The 16531-nt window shown below is 30.1% G+C and overlaps 5 protein-coding genes across 5 annotated transcripts; 2 read left to right on the top strand and 3 right to left on the bottom strand.

The window, feature by feature from the left end:
* Positions 1 to 3130: 3130 nt before the first annotated feature.
* On the bottom strand, positions 3131 to 4007 carry OCT59_010437 (uncharacterized protein; the record flags this gene model as incomplete). Its single annotated transcript, XM_066133002.1, has 3 exons — positions 3131 to 3557; positions 3629 to 3739; positions 3811 to 4007. The coding sequence occupies 3 exons, from the start codon at positions 4005 to 4007 to the stop codon at positions 3131 to 3133; spliced, it is 735 nt and encodes a 244-aa protein (XP_066000591.1).
* A 253-nt stretch (positions 4008 to 4260) lies between these two features.
* Positions 4261 to 4533, bottom strand: OCT59_010438 (uncharacterized protein; the record flags this gene model as incomplete). Its single annotated transcript, XM_066133003.1, has 1 exon — positions 4261 to 4533. One exon carries the CDS (start codon positions 4531 to 4533, stop codon positions 4261 to 4263), a length of 273 nt encoding a protein of 90 aa, XP_066000592.1.
* Positions 4534 to 6622: 2089 nt separating this feature from the next.
* OCT59_010439 (uncharacterized protein) lies at positions 6623 to 7095 on the top strand (the record flags this gene model as incomplete). The annotated part of the gene is made up of 2 exons (XM_066133004.1): positions 6623 to 7015; positions 7093 to 7095. The coding sequence occupies 2 exons, from the start codon at positions 6623 to 6625 to the stop codon at positions 7093 to 7095; spliced, it is 396 nt and encodes a 131-aa protein (XP_066000593.1).
* A 772-nt stretch (positions 7096 to 7867) lies between these two features.
* Positions 7868 to 9441, bottom strand: OCT59_010440 (uncharacterized protein; the record flags this gene model as incomplete). Its single annotated transcript, XM_066133005.1, has 6 exons — positions 7868 to 8174; positions 8250 to 8479; positions 8591 to 8767; positions 8835 to 9046; positions 9138 to 9335; positions 9411 to 9441. 6 exons carry the CDS (start codon positions 9439 to 9441, stop codon positions 7868 to 7870), a joined length of 1155 nt encoding a protein of 384 aa, XP_066000594.1.
* A 2957-nt stretch (positions 9442 to 12398) lies between these two features.
* On the top strand, positions 12399 to 14948 carry OCT59_010441 (uncharacterized protein; the record flags this gene model as incomplete). The annotated part of the gene is made up of 3 exons (XM_066133006.1): positions 12399 to 13380; positions 13469 to 14459; positions 14540 to 14948. 3 exons carry the CDS (start codon positions 12399 to 12401, stop codon positions 14946 to 14948), a joined length of 2382 nt encoding a protein of 793 aa, XP_066000595.1.
* Between the last annotated feature and the right edge of the window lie 1583 nt (positions 14949 to 16531).

Below are 16531 nucleotides of genomic sequence, written 5' to 3' on the forward strand. Positions count from 1 at the left end.
AAAATGGAAAAAACCAAAATTCGTAAGTACGAATCTTTGGTTTATTTTTATTTATTTTATTATTATGAACAGTTTCTAACAGTTCTTTTCTTTGATTTTTAGGTTTCGGGTGGGCTTCTGAAGAACAGAAAACCCAAAGATTCGTAAGGACAATACGAATCTTTAATTTTTTTAATTTTTTTTGTTATTTCTAATTCTTTTTCTTCTTTTAGATCTTGGGTGGGTTTCTGAAGAACGGAAAAAGAAGACGAATCTTAACAGATTGGTAAGTTTCAAAGATTTCAATTTACTTCGAAACTTGGATTTTTTTATTTTTCTTTTAGAAACGTAAACTAATGTTTCTTGTTTGCTTTTTTTTTGTAGGATCTGGGATCACTCAGTTATATGGAATTTCGAAGGTATATACAGTACCTTCAAATTTTTATTTTTTCTAACGAAACGTTTTTACTAATGGTTTCATTTTTTTTTCTTTTGTAGGTCCAAGACGCGACTGGATCCTATTTCGAAGGTATATATATCCCTTCGAATTTTACTTTTTTTTATTTTTAACGAAAAGTTTTATTAACATTTTCATTTTTTTCTTTATAGGTTTATTTTGGAAATCAATTTTTATCTAGTATTTAACATATTATATAGATTTAAAATAGCCATAGATATTATATTAATTAGTTAATAATACATTTGTATAGTATAATGATAGTATAATAATAAATAACGCATGTATTTTAATATCATTAATAAATGTGTTAATTAATCGTAATGTACAGGTGATGAACATCTTTAATTTGGCGATAAACATCAAATGTTGTGACATCGGTAGTACATTGCAGGGTCCGATGTTCAGCGTTTCTTTATGATATACATCAAATGACTGATGTACATTTGATGAATATTTTTCCCGTGACTTCCTGATGTACGTCATAATTACACATCTTAATTACAAAAAAACTTTTCATGTCACTTATCAGTCCAATCAAAAATAAATAAACCGGATTTTGAACAGGCGTAACATGAGATTATATTTAAACGGTACGGTAACACTATTGGCTTTAAGCAATGTGACGAAAATTATACCCTACCTCTTGCTGTCAACACTTTCTTCACCAAGAATATTATATTCTTCGAAAGATGTGTTAATATCTATGACGAACAACAACTGGCTAATTCCTTACAACCATCCAGTATAAAGAGGCCTGTAAAATTTGTAAGTATTTTGGCCATTCTGTAAAAAGTTGCCCCAATTTAAAATCGCAGTTTTGATGGGGTAATTATTGTATACGCTGCTGGAAAGCTGGGCACAACAGTAGTGAATGTAAAAATGAACTGGAGGTCGTGCCGTTCAACGAAGAGTTTCGTTCTCCAGAAGAAATTGTAAATTTTTTGATTTATAAATACTAGTTTATTTTTTTTAAAAAAAAATTTTGAAATTTTTTTTTCTTACGAAATTTACCATGAGTTGCTGGTAGCAGTGGCAAATTTTGAAAGTTTATCTGGGCCATGGTGGCAGGGTGAACTTTTTTTTTTATACTTTTATTGTATGAAATATTTTCAATTTTTACAACCTAATAAAGAGTTAACGGACATTTTTTGAATATCATCTTGAATGCCAAATTGATATGGTGATAATGTTAAATTCATATTGCAGAAAATATAAAAAAAAATTGTTCAATATGAAAGTCAGTAATTTGATGGATCAGTGATGTCAGAATCAACATCGGAAGTACATATTGAAAGATCACGTCGTATTTTGATAAATTTATTGATGTCGCGATGTTATAACCAGAAGTACTTGAAAAATCACAGTTAACTGTGTAGAGGCTTCCATTAAACGAGAAAAATTTTTCATGTGCTGCGTCATTGCTCCTCTTCCAAATTAATGATTTCTGCTTGTCTGGTTGATTGAGATTGTTGTCTCCTCTTCAAAATGTGGACACCTGGGCAATATTGTAAACAAGGTAATTGTTCATCCTTATAAGGATATTGCAATCGAAATGGTCTGTAATTACGTCCAAATTCAGGATAATATTGTGATTGAGGTTTATAAATGGATTGTTGTTGCCGTTGATATTGCTGATGATGTTGTTGTAGATGTTGTTGGTGAAGTTGATGTTGATGTTGCTGTTGCTGTTGCTGTTTTTAAAAATAACCTTCACGATTAACTCAATTTAATATTTTATTATTGTATTATAAAATCCAATATACTAATAAAAATGATTTGATTTATTTTAAAAAAACACTGCATGATATCTTCGTGATATCGGTTTGTAATTGTAAAAAAATTATCTAAATGATATCGCCGTGATGTTTCATAATTGTACCAAAAAAAATCTAAATGATATCGCAGTGTTCGATTCAGTTAAAGAATGTGAATGAATGTTCGTTAATTTTGGTTGCAAATTTGAAGTTTTATTTTGGCAATAATGTTATACAATAGAAATAAAAATGATAAAGAATATACTATCTACCCGTCTTCTTTTAGATTGTGAAAGTAAAAAAATATATATATATATATATATATATAGATACAAAGAAAAAAATTATTGTTGTAGTAACAATGATAATTATAATCATTTGACCTGGTTTTTAAAATGATGGTTTTTTACATAGAATTTTTTTTTTTTAAAAAAAAAAGAAAAATTTGTTTTATAAATTTACATACGAACCTCTCATCAAACTTCAACACACGACCAGATACTTTACTTTTCTACGCTAAAAATTTAAATTGAAAAAAATCTACATAATATATATTATTTTTTTCGCTTTTTAGTAGATTTCTTTGATTTCGGCTTTGGTTCATCCTCAGAGCTGGAATTTGAATCATCATCATCATTATTTTCAATTTCATACTTTGATAAATCAATCGAAGAACCAATATTATATCCAGATAAATTGTTAAAATATTATTAACCGTATAAAGGTTTCCGGTGTGAGTAAAAAAACGGTCACGTGCATCACTGTTATAAATTTCTAAACAGTGGAATCCAAAAAGAATTAAATTTTTAAGCGAATTTTCGTTTTCTTGAGATATCGGCTTGTCCAAAAATTTCAACCAAAGGTTGAATATTTCTTCAATATGACGACCTTTTAAGTACGGCTTGAAATCAAGACTTTCGTCTTTTTCTTTACGTTTTTAATAAGTTTCGTATCTAAGCTTGATGTTATCCCATAATGTATTTCTCCAGTACGACCAGGTTTTACGAAAACTTTTTGCTACATTATGTAATATGTCAGGATGATCGTTCATAAAAGTTGGTAATAATGACGCTAAGAAATCTTCTATAATTTGATTATTGTTGCTTTTATCTAAGTTTTTTGTTCTTAGGAATAATGATTTTAATTCGTTAATCACTATTATTCTTAACCACTTTGGGATAGAGTTTTGCAACGATATAATATTAGAAATTCTCTTCTGGTTATATGATATATTTGTATCACGATCTGTGAACTTTTCAGGAGAATTTGCATAAGGGCGAATCGATGTTGGATATCTTCGATTCTTGAGATAGAATTTTGGCAGCTGTAAGCCTGAGCTTAAGAGTTCTTCTTCCATATCATCCCTAATTTTTAAAGAAAACATTGTTATATGAAGATTACAAGATGATAAATATGAAAAAAATATATTTGTTACATTGGATTCATCCGAGGGAGAGTTGAAGATGTAACAGAAGGTATAGCAATACCAAGAGAAGAAGTACTAGTACTACTTTGAGTTATAAGAGGAATTTCTTCCAAGGTATCCCTAATTTTAAAAAACATTATGTTAATATGAAGATTATAAGATTATAAATATGAAAAAATCATATTCGTTACATTGAATCCGTCCGTGTGAGAGTTGGGGTTGTTATAATAGGTGTAGACGATGAGGAAGTGCAGCTTCGTTCTTCACTAGAACGCTTGCCTCTGTGGATCATCTGCTCGATTTGATCATGTAAATGTTCAGGGAGCGTCATGGCAAAGCGTTCTGCAATAGATTGTCGGACATAAACAGGATTAACGGCTCTGAACATGATGTCCTCGATTTGTAGAAATAGTGTAGCGAGTAAATTATCTATATGATAGAAATAACGTTACAAGTTATTGTTCTGTTATTGAAGATTTCTTCAAATACCGAATATTATAATAATACAGACCAATTTCTTCATCAGAAAGTAATTGTGTTGAAGGATGCTGCAAGTGTTGTGAGAAATACGAGGGGTATGGAAGCTATTGTTGTGACGAGAGGTATGGAAGCTGTTGTTGTGACGAGGGGTATGGAGACTGTTATTGTGACGAGGGGTATGGGTACAAGGGGTATGGAGAATGTTGCCGTGACGAAAAATGTTGAGAGGGATATGGATACTGTTGCTGTGACGAACGTAAGGAAGGTAAAAGTTGAGATGATTGAGATAAATATTGTTGTGACCATTGAGGTTGAGATTGCGATTGCGAAGGCGATTGCGAAGGTGGTTGCGAAGGTTCCCAATGCTTAATAAGAGAGCTCCATCTATGACTTTCTTTTTCTTGTACAGGCTTATTACGATCTTGAGAAGACATTTTTTGATAATGGTTTCTATAAGTTAAAAAATGTGGGTCAAAAAATTTTTTCAATTGAATTTTTTTTTTATTTAAATAATTTTAATCTTACCACATCATGATCGAGTAAAAATACGGTTAATTTCGAAAATAAAAATTATTTTTTGCCATTGATCTATTACATCGTGTAATACAGATTTTTTTAAGGGAAAAAAAATCTGATTAATTATTTAATATAATGATGGATATTGTGATTAAATCATGAACAAGTAATTTTTTCATATCGTGATTATATTACTTTTTTTCCTTAAAAAAATCATACGGTACAATAAAAACAATGGAAAAAAGAATTTTTTTTTCTTTTTCGAAATTAAATAGATTAGATTGAGTCAATAATTAGACTTTTCTTTTTTTCGAAATTAATCTCATCATATGATTACGGATATTGTAATTAAATCATGATCGAGTAGAATCTTTTTTCAATTTTTCTTTTTTTTTCTTTGTGATCGAATAAAATTCCATATCGTGTTTATACACCTATTAGTAAAAAAACTTTTTTTTGCAAAAAAAAATTGTATTGATATCGGTTTCCTAATAACACTACGGGTTCCTTGAACCCTCTCAAGCATCTAAAGTTAAACTCTCTCATAAACACAGAGAGCGCAACTTACCTTAATATGACATGAATACTAAATATGCTTAGTAGTGAGAACGAAAAATTAAATTTTGGGAAAAGAAGAAAGATAAAATGGATCAACAAACTGAAATGGATTTTAACACATGAATCCTTCAGATGAAATTACTATGTTAGTAGAAAATTCAGGAGGTGGAAATAAACAGTATAATTATAATTTTGCTTCGCCACAATAACTTTTTATGATGGTAACAATCGTTATATAATTTTGATTATTTTCTACATGACCAAAATAAGTATATCGTCTTTTTAACAAAATTTTTTAAGATCATCAAAATATTATTTTGATATTAGCAACTGAATGTTGGAACACATGATCGGAAATCTGATTCTTCAATAATTTAAGTATAATACTTATAGAACAATTTATAGCATATTTTTTTTATTTTATATTATAGTGTATTATAAGTTTATTATATTATTATTATCATAAAAAAAAATTGTGACCCGTCTTGCATAATTGCGCTTCTTCACTCCAATGTAAATAAAATGTGATAAAAGATAATTTTTTTATTATAGTACCTAATATCATAAAAACGCTAACATTTTATTTATTAGGGATGATATTGAAAAAAGCTTGTTGAAGCTGGATTATCGTTACCATTAAAATATCTGGAAATTTGATCATTTTTCAAAATTTGATTTGACGAATCGTTCAAGTACATCGTTCCTAAATAATGGCTTCAATTCGCCGAAAATTATCTTTCTAATCCACTTCGGTAGTGATTTGTACGACTCAAAAAGCAAACATGCCATTTGAGCTTGGGTAATGCTGCCTGAATTGTGTGGATCGATGAATTCTTTTTAAGGATACGCTGACGTGTTACAAATTTATAATAATTTGCATAACGTCCTTTGGAAGAAATTAGTAGAAAGGTACATTAAATATAAAAATAGTAAAGAGAAGATTAAGCCGAATGTAAATTTAAAGAATCGACAAATTAAGGAAAATACTAACGGAGGAGAATGAGAGCGCACTTAAAATCTCATCATCTTTGGGTTTTATTGTATTGAGAATTTATAAGATGCGCACGACAAATTTTTCTCATTTTACGGAAGCCTTTTCACAGTTACTTGTGATTTTCCAAGCTCTTCGAGATATAATATTGCAGCTTCTATGGATTTATCAAATTTTTATGTAGTCTTTAAATAATAATAATCATACACGTGATAATACAGTGCGTGGCCATAAGTCACACGCTCCTGGGTATAATTTCATGAGATGGTTTTTTCCCGAAGGGAAAAAACCCTGAACTACTGTAGTTACTGAAACAGGAATTATACACGAGATCTTTACGTTGTACTAAACTAATTTTGACGACAGTACAATTGGACAATTTCCAAAATTGTTGAATCCCAATAATAAATAACATCTTTTTTCGATAAAAAAAAAGGTAATTTTCTTTTCATTTAATAATGGGAAAACCATCATTACATTCTAGGAAAACGGCCTGGCGTAGACAAAAAAAACGACAATATAAAAAATTTAAACAAAAAGAAATTGAAATATCTGATCTCCAGATACAGCTCCAGGATTTCCAAAAAGCTGTTGAGACAGCCGGTGAACAAGTGATTTTCAAGCTAGACAAAACTGAGCGTGAAAATGCAAATCTATTGAAGTGGATCGATATTTTTTCAAATCAAATTTCAAGTCAGGAAGAAGAGATATATAAGCTTGAATTAAAGAGTTATTTAGCACAATCATCATCGTCTCTGTCATCTCCACCACAGCCACCATCATCATCATCATCATCACAATTGTCACCGACATCTTTTAAAAGCATGGATGAGTACTTTAAACATAATCAAGTTAGTAATTTTTTAGGTATTGTGCAATTTTTAATGATTTTTATTTTTATAATTAATGAATTGTTCTCATTTTTTAGTAAAAGAAATCTAGTAGTTTATTATTTTTTTTTACTATTCTCATTTTTTTTTTTAATAAAAGAAATTTTTGTAATATTGAAATAAATACATAAAATAATCAAATTCGTATTAATAATATATCGTGTAAAATATGTTTTACTTGCCAGTAAATAATAAAAAAAATATTTGTAAAGGTTTAACTGGAAAATTTTCGCCTATCAGGAGGATATGGAAAATTTTTGCCCGCTAGAACTCTATGATAATAATCACCATAAGGTATACATAGTAATCGAACCGGAGTTGCGATGCAGATTTCCTATCTCAAACTACTCTACCACATGCGATTATCTGTTTAAGGGATATTTGTTGATTACTTTTTATTACTAAATTACTGGATTATTGATTGTGCTATTCCCTAATAAGGTTTGTATGATCACTGTAAGACCTGTTATGTATGTATATATACATGTTAATTGTTACTGCGTTAAGAGATTGTTAATTTTTTTTTTATCAAAAATTAAATGAGATAACGATTACAGTTATGATAATTGATGATTATAAGGTCAAGGTTACGATAAAAAAATAATTTTTAGAGAATGACATAAATAACAGATTAATAGTTATATTTTAGCGTCAAATTGTGTTAGTGAAGTTATTACGACATTAACTTATTAACTTGTGAAGTCACATTCTATAAACTTTTAAAACAATATGATATATTGTAATCTTTATTATAATAAAAGAATAAAAAACATATCAATATTATCACGGTCTTTTATGTGATATGTACTGTATTTATGAAAAAAGATGGAGTTTTAAAGAGCTAGCAATGTTTCTTCCGCTACGGGAAGGAATTTCTAGATCTTCTGTAATAACATCTAACTCCTTAACCTTTTCTTTGATATTTGCGCTTTCAGTTTCAACCCAGACTATTTTGAAGCATTTTCTGGAGAATTCTATTAATTTATCTAGTGAAGTTTCCGATAATTTTGTAAAATCGATGGCTGAAACGTATCGGCTTAAGATTCTCTTTAAAACCACCTCACGTGATATGAAGTTGTTTACTTCCTCGTCGGTAGGATCTGAACTTTCCGTATATTCACTTTAATAGAAAAAAAATTTAAATCATTAAATCATTGTAGTAAAAACAACATAACGATATGAACGTATCGATCACCTTTCTACAATTTGTCGAAATTCTTTTACTAATGTTGAAAGTACATTTTTCAATTGATATCGATAGTCGGAAAATGATTTATGATATCGTTCGTTAATTGACTTCGCCACGCTTTGATAAGCATCATGCCCAAAAATTTTTTGTGTTATTTTATCAAACGCATGATCGGGTGGATTTCTAGTTTGCAAAAAAAGACATTTCATTTCTTCGTCAATAAGACGATAATTATCCTAAATAGTAATAATATTAATAATACATAATACATCAGTAATTCTGCTGTGTAATAACGATTGTTCTTAATTGGTAAGAATGTAACAACCAAAATAAGAAATGGACTTTACGTTGTCAGATGATGACGAAGTCGAGGTGGTTAGTGGCAAATTTGTTGATGGCTGCTTCGTCGAGGCATCAAGCATTTTGTTTGCCAAATGTAGCACACTTGGATGTAAGACCAACCAATTGCAAATTTGCAATTGATAGGTCATTGCGTCAAACTGAACCGGAATTTCTTCTTCACTCTCTAGAAGTAATATTAAATGAGAATAAAATTATATTCATTAATTATGTTCAGATTTTATGTTTTACCGCTTTCATCATTTTCATTTTCTTCTTGTTCTTTATCTTGCTCTCTCCTCCTCCCTCTCCCTCTCTCTCCCTCTCTCTCTCTCTCTCTTTCTTCTTTCTTTCTTTCTTTCTTTTTCTTTTTCTTCTCTTTTTATCTCTCCTCTCCATCTCTTTCTTCTCATTTACTCTTCTTTCTTTTTCAATATTTCTTTCTTCTTGCTCTGGAAGCATATCTTCATTATAACGAAGTAAATTTATTTTTAAATAAATTCGCAGAAATATCATTTCAATTGAATAATAAAACAATTATTATAAGGTATTTACCCAAAATAATTCTTTCAATATCATCATCTTGTCTATTATTATCTTCTCCAATATCTACATCTTGTCCATGTAAATTATCTTGTTCATGTTCACTTCCTTCCTCTCTCCTTTCATCTCTTTCCTTATTATAATCACGTGAAGAGTTGGCAACATATGTACGAATAGTTTTTGTAGTCTTTGCAGCTTTTGTTGCCTTGTCTTTTAGGTATCATTATAATAGTATTAGGCGCAATTACTATATAAAATTTCAAATCAAAAATATAATTTTATTACCTTTTCCTGTTACTCCTCTGCGTTTAGTCATGATAAACAAACAAGATGGTACTTATTGGTATTGTGCTAGTAGCAACGTAAAGAAATAGGTGATTCCTGACGAAACGAATACAGCATTATCTTTATTTATTTATAGAGATTTCTCCTAATATTAAGAAAAAATTACATCGTGACCGCAGCACATAAAAGGAAATTGGGTTAGCATTCTTAAAAAAAATGTTCATGGTTACATTAAATCTTGGATAGTTGATCGGAAGAATTTGTTAATGGTTACATCGATTCTTTATGAAGAAAATTTTGGGAAAATTTGATGTCTTAACGGCTACATGTAAAGAAATTATATATGAGTATCGTAACCGTAGGACATAAACGGAAATTTGGCCAACAAAATTTTCAAATTATTGGAATAATTGATCGGGAAAATCCTTAATGGGTATATTAGCTCTTTGTCCGCAGAACATTAATGGTAATTTCGAGCAATATTAACGGTTACAAGTAAAGAAGCTATATATGAATATCATGATCGCAGAACATAAACGGATTTTCGGGATAATTGATCAGGAGAAAAAATTTGTTAATGGTTACATAATCAGGGTTGAAGAATTATACTGTACGTACTATATTATGCTGTCCTAATACTTAAATAGAGTACATTTTTTATATGTTTAATATATTATATATTTATTTTAATAATTAGGATTGATAATAAATTATTAACTATTCTTTTAATCTTAATAGAAAAAATATTATATTAAATATTTAACAGTGCAATATTAGTGCAATGTATACAGTAAATTGATGAATTTTGGGCAATGGAAAAATTGCGGTTACATGTAAGGTGATCGCAGGACATGAACAGAAATTTAGATCAAAAACTGATCGGAAAAAAATTTTGTCAACAGTTCTGTTGATTCTTTATCTGCAAAAGATCTTTATCTGCAGCACATTGGTGGAATCTAGGTAATGATCTGAAAAATTTGGCATGAATATCGTGGTCGCAATAAATAAATAGAAATTTAGATCAATAATTGATCGGAAAAAATTGTTAATGATTACATTGATTTTTATCTGCAGCGCATTGACAGAATTTGTTACATTAATTCTCTATCTCGGAATTATTTTAAAAAAAAACTTTTACAAGTTGTTGACCCAAATTTCCTTTTATGTAGTGCAGTCATGATATCACAGTCGTAATATTATAAAAAAAATTACTTTGTACTTTTTTCCCAAAGAATTCAATTGATATTTTTTTAAAGTTTGACTGTCCATATCTTATCAGTTACATATAAAAATACCACATCTCAGATCAGAGTTTTTAGATTTCTAATAAAAAAAAGTTAGAAAGAAAATGTCCTCTCCCAAACCTAGTAGAGAAGAAACAGGTATAAAAAAAAATACCTCATATTAATTCATTAAATAACGTATGATAATATTCATATAATTTCTTTCATATATAGATAATACGATATTGATCTCGCTAGACGATCTAATAAAAGAACAAACCCGATTGAACAATCTTCGCCAAACCAACATTAAAAAGAAACGGCAACGTCCATCTTGTAACAACCGAACAAAGACCATGGGAGACTGGGCTCAGATGGTGAAAAAAGTATGATCATTTGATTCTTTAATATTTTGTGATAATTTGAAATATTTAACACTTTAAAATTATTTGTTAGAATTGATATTGCCATTATATGAAGTTATATCTCATTACAATACCGCACAATATTACTATATTCACTTTCTTTTCAATTTATTTCAATAAAAAAATAAATCTTATGTAATTTTATAATTGTATATATCCGTAAAGCTCACCACTAGTGATTTTATCATAATAATTGATCGTAATAATTTAAAATCATAAAAATCAAAATTTCATATAAACCAGAACACGAATTGCTAACAATTTTTTTCTGATCATTTGTCTTGTCTAAATGTGCTGCGATCACGATATTCTTAAAATGTAATGTCAATTTTTCAGAAAAGCTTTGTTAACCCAATTTCCGTTATGTCCAGCAGCCTATATAAATTTCTTTACATGTAATCGTCAAAACATCAATCAAGAGCTTTGTTAACCCAAATTTCTATAGTTACGATGTTGTTCATTATATAATTCATTAACAGTTAATGTAACTAACTATTAACAAATTTTTTTTCCGATCAATTATCCCAAAATTTGATGATCTAAATTTCCGCTTATATCTTGCGGTCACAATATTCATATAAATTCCTTTATATATAACCGTTAAAGAAGTCAACTCATCAGATCATTGCCTCAAAATTTCGTCAATGCATTGTAAGTAAAGAACCAATGTAGCCATTAAGAAAATTTCCCGATCAATTCAAATTTCCGTTTATGTCCCGCGGTCACAATATTCATACAAAATTTCTTTGCACGTCAATTTTAGATCATTTTACCAAAATGTACTGTGGACAAAGAACTAACGAATGTAACCATTGACATTTTTTTCTGATCGATTTTCCCAAAATTTAAGAAATTAGTAATCTAAATTTCCGTTTATGTTTTGCAGTCACGCACGATATTCATACAAAATTTCTTTGCATGTAACTGTTGTTAACACGTCAATTTTAGATCATTTTCCCCAAGATTTCCATTAATGTACTGTGATCCAAGAACTAATGTAACCATTGACATTTTTTTTTCTCGAAATTTCGTGAAATTCGTAATATAAATTTCCGTTTATATCCTGCGGTCACGATTTCATACAAAATTTCTTTACATGTAACCAGATCATTGCCCAAAATTTCCGTTAATGCACCACGGACAAGGAACTAATGTAACCGTTAAGAAATTTGTTAACCCAAAATTTCTGTTTATGTGCTGCGGTCACGATACTATGATATCCAATTGAAAATATTATAAAAGCAGTTAATGAATTAAATACACAAACGCGCATGGACATTTTTTAAATTTATGATTTTATTTCATTTTATTATTCCTTATTATAATTATTGTCATAGCCTATGTTACGAAATAAACCTCGAAAAGCGAATATTGCTGCAATACCTTTTCGTATCCGTAATAATTTTAGAAGGTTGCCCAACAGATTTTTATTATCGGATAATGATAACAATGAAAAAATGGTACAAAAAGATTTTGAAGATGATAATATTAGTGGCGAAGAGTATAATGAATATGGCGACGGAGATGATGATTTAGAACAACGAAGTGATGATGATCATATAGAACAGCGAAGCGATAATGGTGATGATTTAGAACAACGAAGCAATGATGATCATTTAGAACAACGAAGCGATAATGATCATTTAGAACAACGAAACGATAATGATGATGATTTAGAACAACGAAGCAATAATGAAGAAGGTGATACCAACATGATTTCAACATCATCAGAGAATGAAACAGAAAGCGATTATATAATGTCCTTAGAAAGTGATGAAGATTATGAAACAATGTCGTCAGATAATGAAGAAAGACATGATTCTGATATCTCAGAAGAAAAGCTATTCGTTGATGAAGCATTGGCTAAAGATAAGTTACCATCTTTTGATGGCGATTTTGCTCCATATTTTCAAAATTTAACTACTGCTGCCTTATTTTGTTGGATTTATAAACATAATATTTCAACAAATGCATATGAAGATCTTGTTGACATTATCATGAGACCAGAATTTAATAGAGATCATATTGTAAAGAATATTCGGAGATTTCGATCATGGAGGGAGCGTCTTCCTCTTCCCTCAATATCAGCAAAATCTATCTCAATTTCATCAAAAAAAACACCATCAACTTTAAAGGATTCAAAGATGGCATATCAACTTTCAATAAGTGATATCATTTGGAATGTTCTTAACAACCCATCACTATTAAAGGAAATGTATTTTGATGCTGGTGTCGATTCAAAAACAAAATCCGAGTACTGGCATGGTACCTTATGGGCAGAGTCACCTCTTTTCAGTCAAGAACAATTAATGATATCAGGGGGTAATTATTTATTAAATGCAAGCTGATGGTAGAGAGGCGAAGCAATAAAGTACAAGAGACTAACACTTTTTTCATATGTATATAATAGAGATATACCAATGCGGCGATTTTGTTTACTATTACGATAATGAGCGAAAACTTGGCAGATTGAGAGCGATATTATTAAATGAAGAGAACCAACAGTATCGGCTGAGAATCCAAAAAGTTCTAGATTATAGTGACTTGCCTGGAAATTTTAAGGGAGAATTAAGACAAAATCGCTCTCTTTCCGGAGAAGTTTGGTTACAAGATGAACCATTCTTGACAATAACAACATCACAAATTTCCGAAAAGGTTGCTGCAGATACACTACGAATTACCGAAATACTTTATAAACATCATACACACTGGCGCATTCGTGATGCAACGTTCTCTTATCAACATCCTTCAGAATATATTTCCATAAGGCAGCCACCATCTCCAACAATTCCGGTTTATAAGCTGTTTTTGGACATATACTACGATGATTTTGGAACATTTAGGAATGTTTATCATTCGTTAGGAGGTGTTTATGTGCAGTTTGGAAATATGCCTGCCCGTCAAAGAAAGTTGCTCAAAAATCACTTTGTTCTCAGGTTTGTTCCTTTCGGTGGTAATTTCAATGAATTCATGTTGCCATTCATTTCTGAAATGAAAGAATTCGAACAAGGAAAATTAATGGAAGTGAATGGCCAAGATGCTTGGGTGATAGCCGGTTTAGGTGTCGTAACTGCTGATTTACCACAAGGGAATGACATGTGTGGTGTATTACGACATAATGCCAATAAAGGTTGCCGCACTTGTACAGCCTCTCGAGAATCACTTACCAACTTCTCTCAGAATGTACCAGCAACATCAAGATATCATCACATCACTGACGATCAATTTAAAGAGATATTTGATGAACCTGCTACCACAAGGCAAAGACGACTTTGTACTGAGTTCGGACTAAGAACAAGGCCTAGCATTTTGGATAGGCTGCTAAGAGAAAGGCATCTACAGACACCTCAAGATGTATATCATGCAACTGCTGGGAAGATTGGACGACTTCTTAAATTAACGTATGATCTTAGAATTTAATTAACTTTAGCTAGATATGTAACGAACAAAATCTTTTAATAAAGCTTTTTGATTTCCACAGGTGCGAATTATTTTCACAAAAAGGAGAGGACGAGTTTATCAAAGCCTGGAAGAACTTAGAGAAACCAAAAAAATGGTCTCGTTTGCCAAATCCAATTAGCCACAATGCTAGTTTCATGATGTCTGACTATCTTAGGCTCGCTATGATAATGCCTTTTATACTTAATAGTTTTTTAGAATCATCAAGCTTAAAGGAAAATGAATCCAGAAGCATTCTGCGACGAATTCAAGAATCACGCATTAACATGGCGAAAAATGTAATAATTGCTTGTTGGGTATATGTAGCAAAAACAATGAGGATAGTTTTTGAAAGCAAGTTTACATTAGATTCATATGACGAATTACAAAAATGCCTTGAAGAAGAAATGAAAATTCTTCCAAAGGTACAATTATTCATAATTCTTATATAATTTTTTATTTTTTATTTATCAATATATAAAATATTATTTAATAATGTGGCTTTAGGTTTTCCCTGAATTTGCTAACTTATCAAACCTGCATGTCAATATCCACTTGCTGGTGCATGCAAGGACTTATGGTACTCTTATAAACACTCAAGTTGGTATCAAAGAGATGGTGCATCGGATCTTTAAAGCAATGGTACTACGAACAAATTGCAAGAATGTCGAGCTAGACTTGTTAAAGCGGTATACTACGCTCTTTGCAATTCGTCATTTAGTAAATGAAGGCGCAGATCAAAGATTATCACAACCTTGTAGAGATTTCGCTACTATGTCCTCAAATTTTAGAAATTTATTGACTAATTGGTATATTACTGAAGACAAGGTATCAAATGAACAAGAACCGGAAGGAAATGAAGAAGGTTTGTATTACAATTTTATAATAATAATATTTCCGCAATTATTAACGTATTTTTATTTTATATAGCGATTTCATCTCCAGTGGATTTTATTACAAATATTATCTTAAAGAGGAGCTTATCCCGTCAGGATCGCGAAAATATCATGAAAAATTTGCCAAATTTCAAATCTGAGCTGCTTCTTTCATTTATGGACATTGGACAAAAGTCAGCTCTTATATATTCTCAAATGAACTGGTATGAATTGGCGACATACACTATGGAAGAAAGCGATGGCGTATTTTCCAAAGTACATCTTCATATTGGTGATGTCGTAACAATACACGAGGAAGACAGTGGTGAATGTTATGCGATTATAAAAGGGATCTTCAAATACAAAGGCAATGATGATAAATATTATGCCTTTATTACTATTGATTGGTTTGACAATATTAACAGAATTCACAACGTATTGAAATGTCCTCTTTTTCGCATTCAGACAAGCCAAGACATTCGCTGGAGAAGAATCTTTCCGATATCAATAATTGACCACGTACAGAAAGTTCACTTTGTCTATGATACGAAAATTGATTTGTGGATAAAAAATAATTATTATTTTACAGCTATATAGCTTTATTATGCAGTACAATGATTCTTTTTGGTATATTTATTTATGATAACGTGATTTATTAAATAAATAAAGATAACGATATCGTTACAATATCGTTTGATATCGTATTCATGAATTTATTAGGCACGTGACTTTGCAATTTTTATCCAATCAAATCATTGTTTGTTAGACATGTTAAACATTTGCACGATTATGTTTACGTCTATTCAATTTTTTTTTAATACCGAAAAACATTTTGACAGTTTTTGTTATCAACAGTATACTTTATTCAAAAAAATATATTCATATTAACAATTACAGTCAGACCACTGTATATGCGCGTCTATTTTTATTCCGGCGTACGACAGGTACATATTCTGCTCTCGCTGGGTTATGTTAAACTATCTTTGACATTTATATAACGTGTCAAAAATAATTACGCGTTCAGTTTTAATAGTTTTTACCTTTTTATAATAATTTTTTTTTCATATCAATACCCAAAGAAAAAGAATAAAGGGAAAGAAGAAGAAAAAAGAAAAAAACCATTGTGAAAAAACGAAAAAGAGAAAACAAAGGAACGAAAA

The sequence above is a fragment of the Rhizophagus irregularis genome, chromosome 18 (assembly GCF_026210795.1).
Source record: "Rhizophagus irregularis chromosome 18, complete sequence".
In the NCBI taxonomy this organism is placed as follows: Eukaryota; Fungi; Glomeromycota; class Glomeromycetes; order Glomerales; family Glomeraceae; genus Rhizophagus; species Rhizophagus irregularis.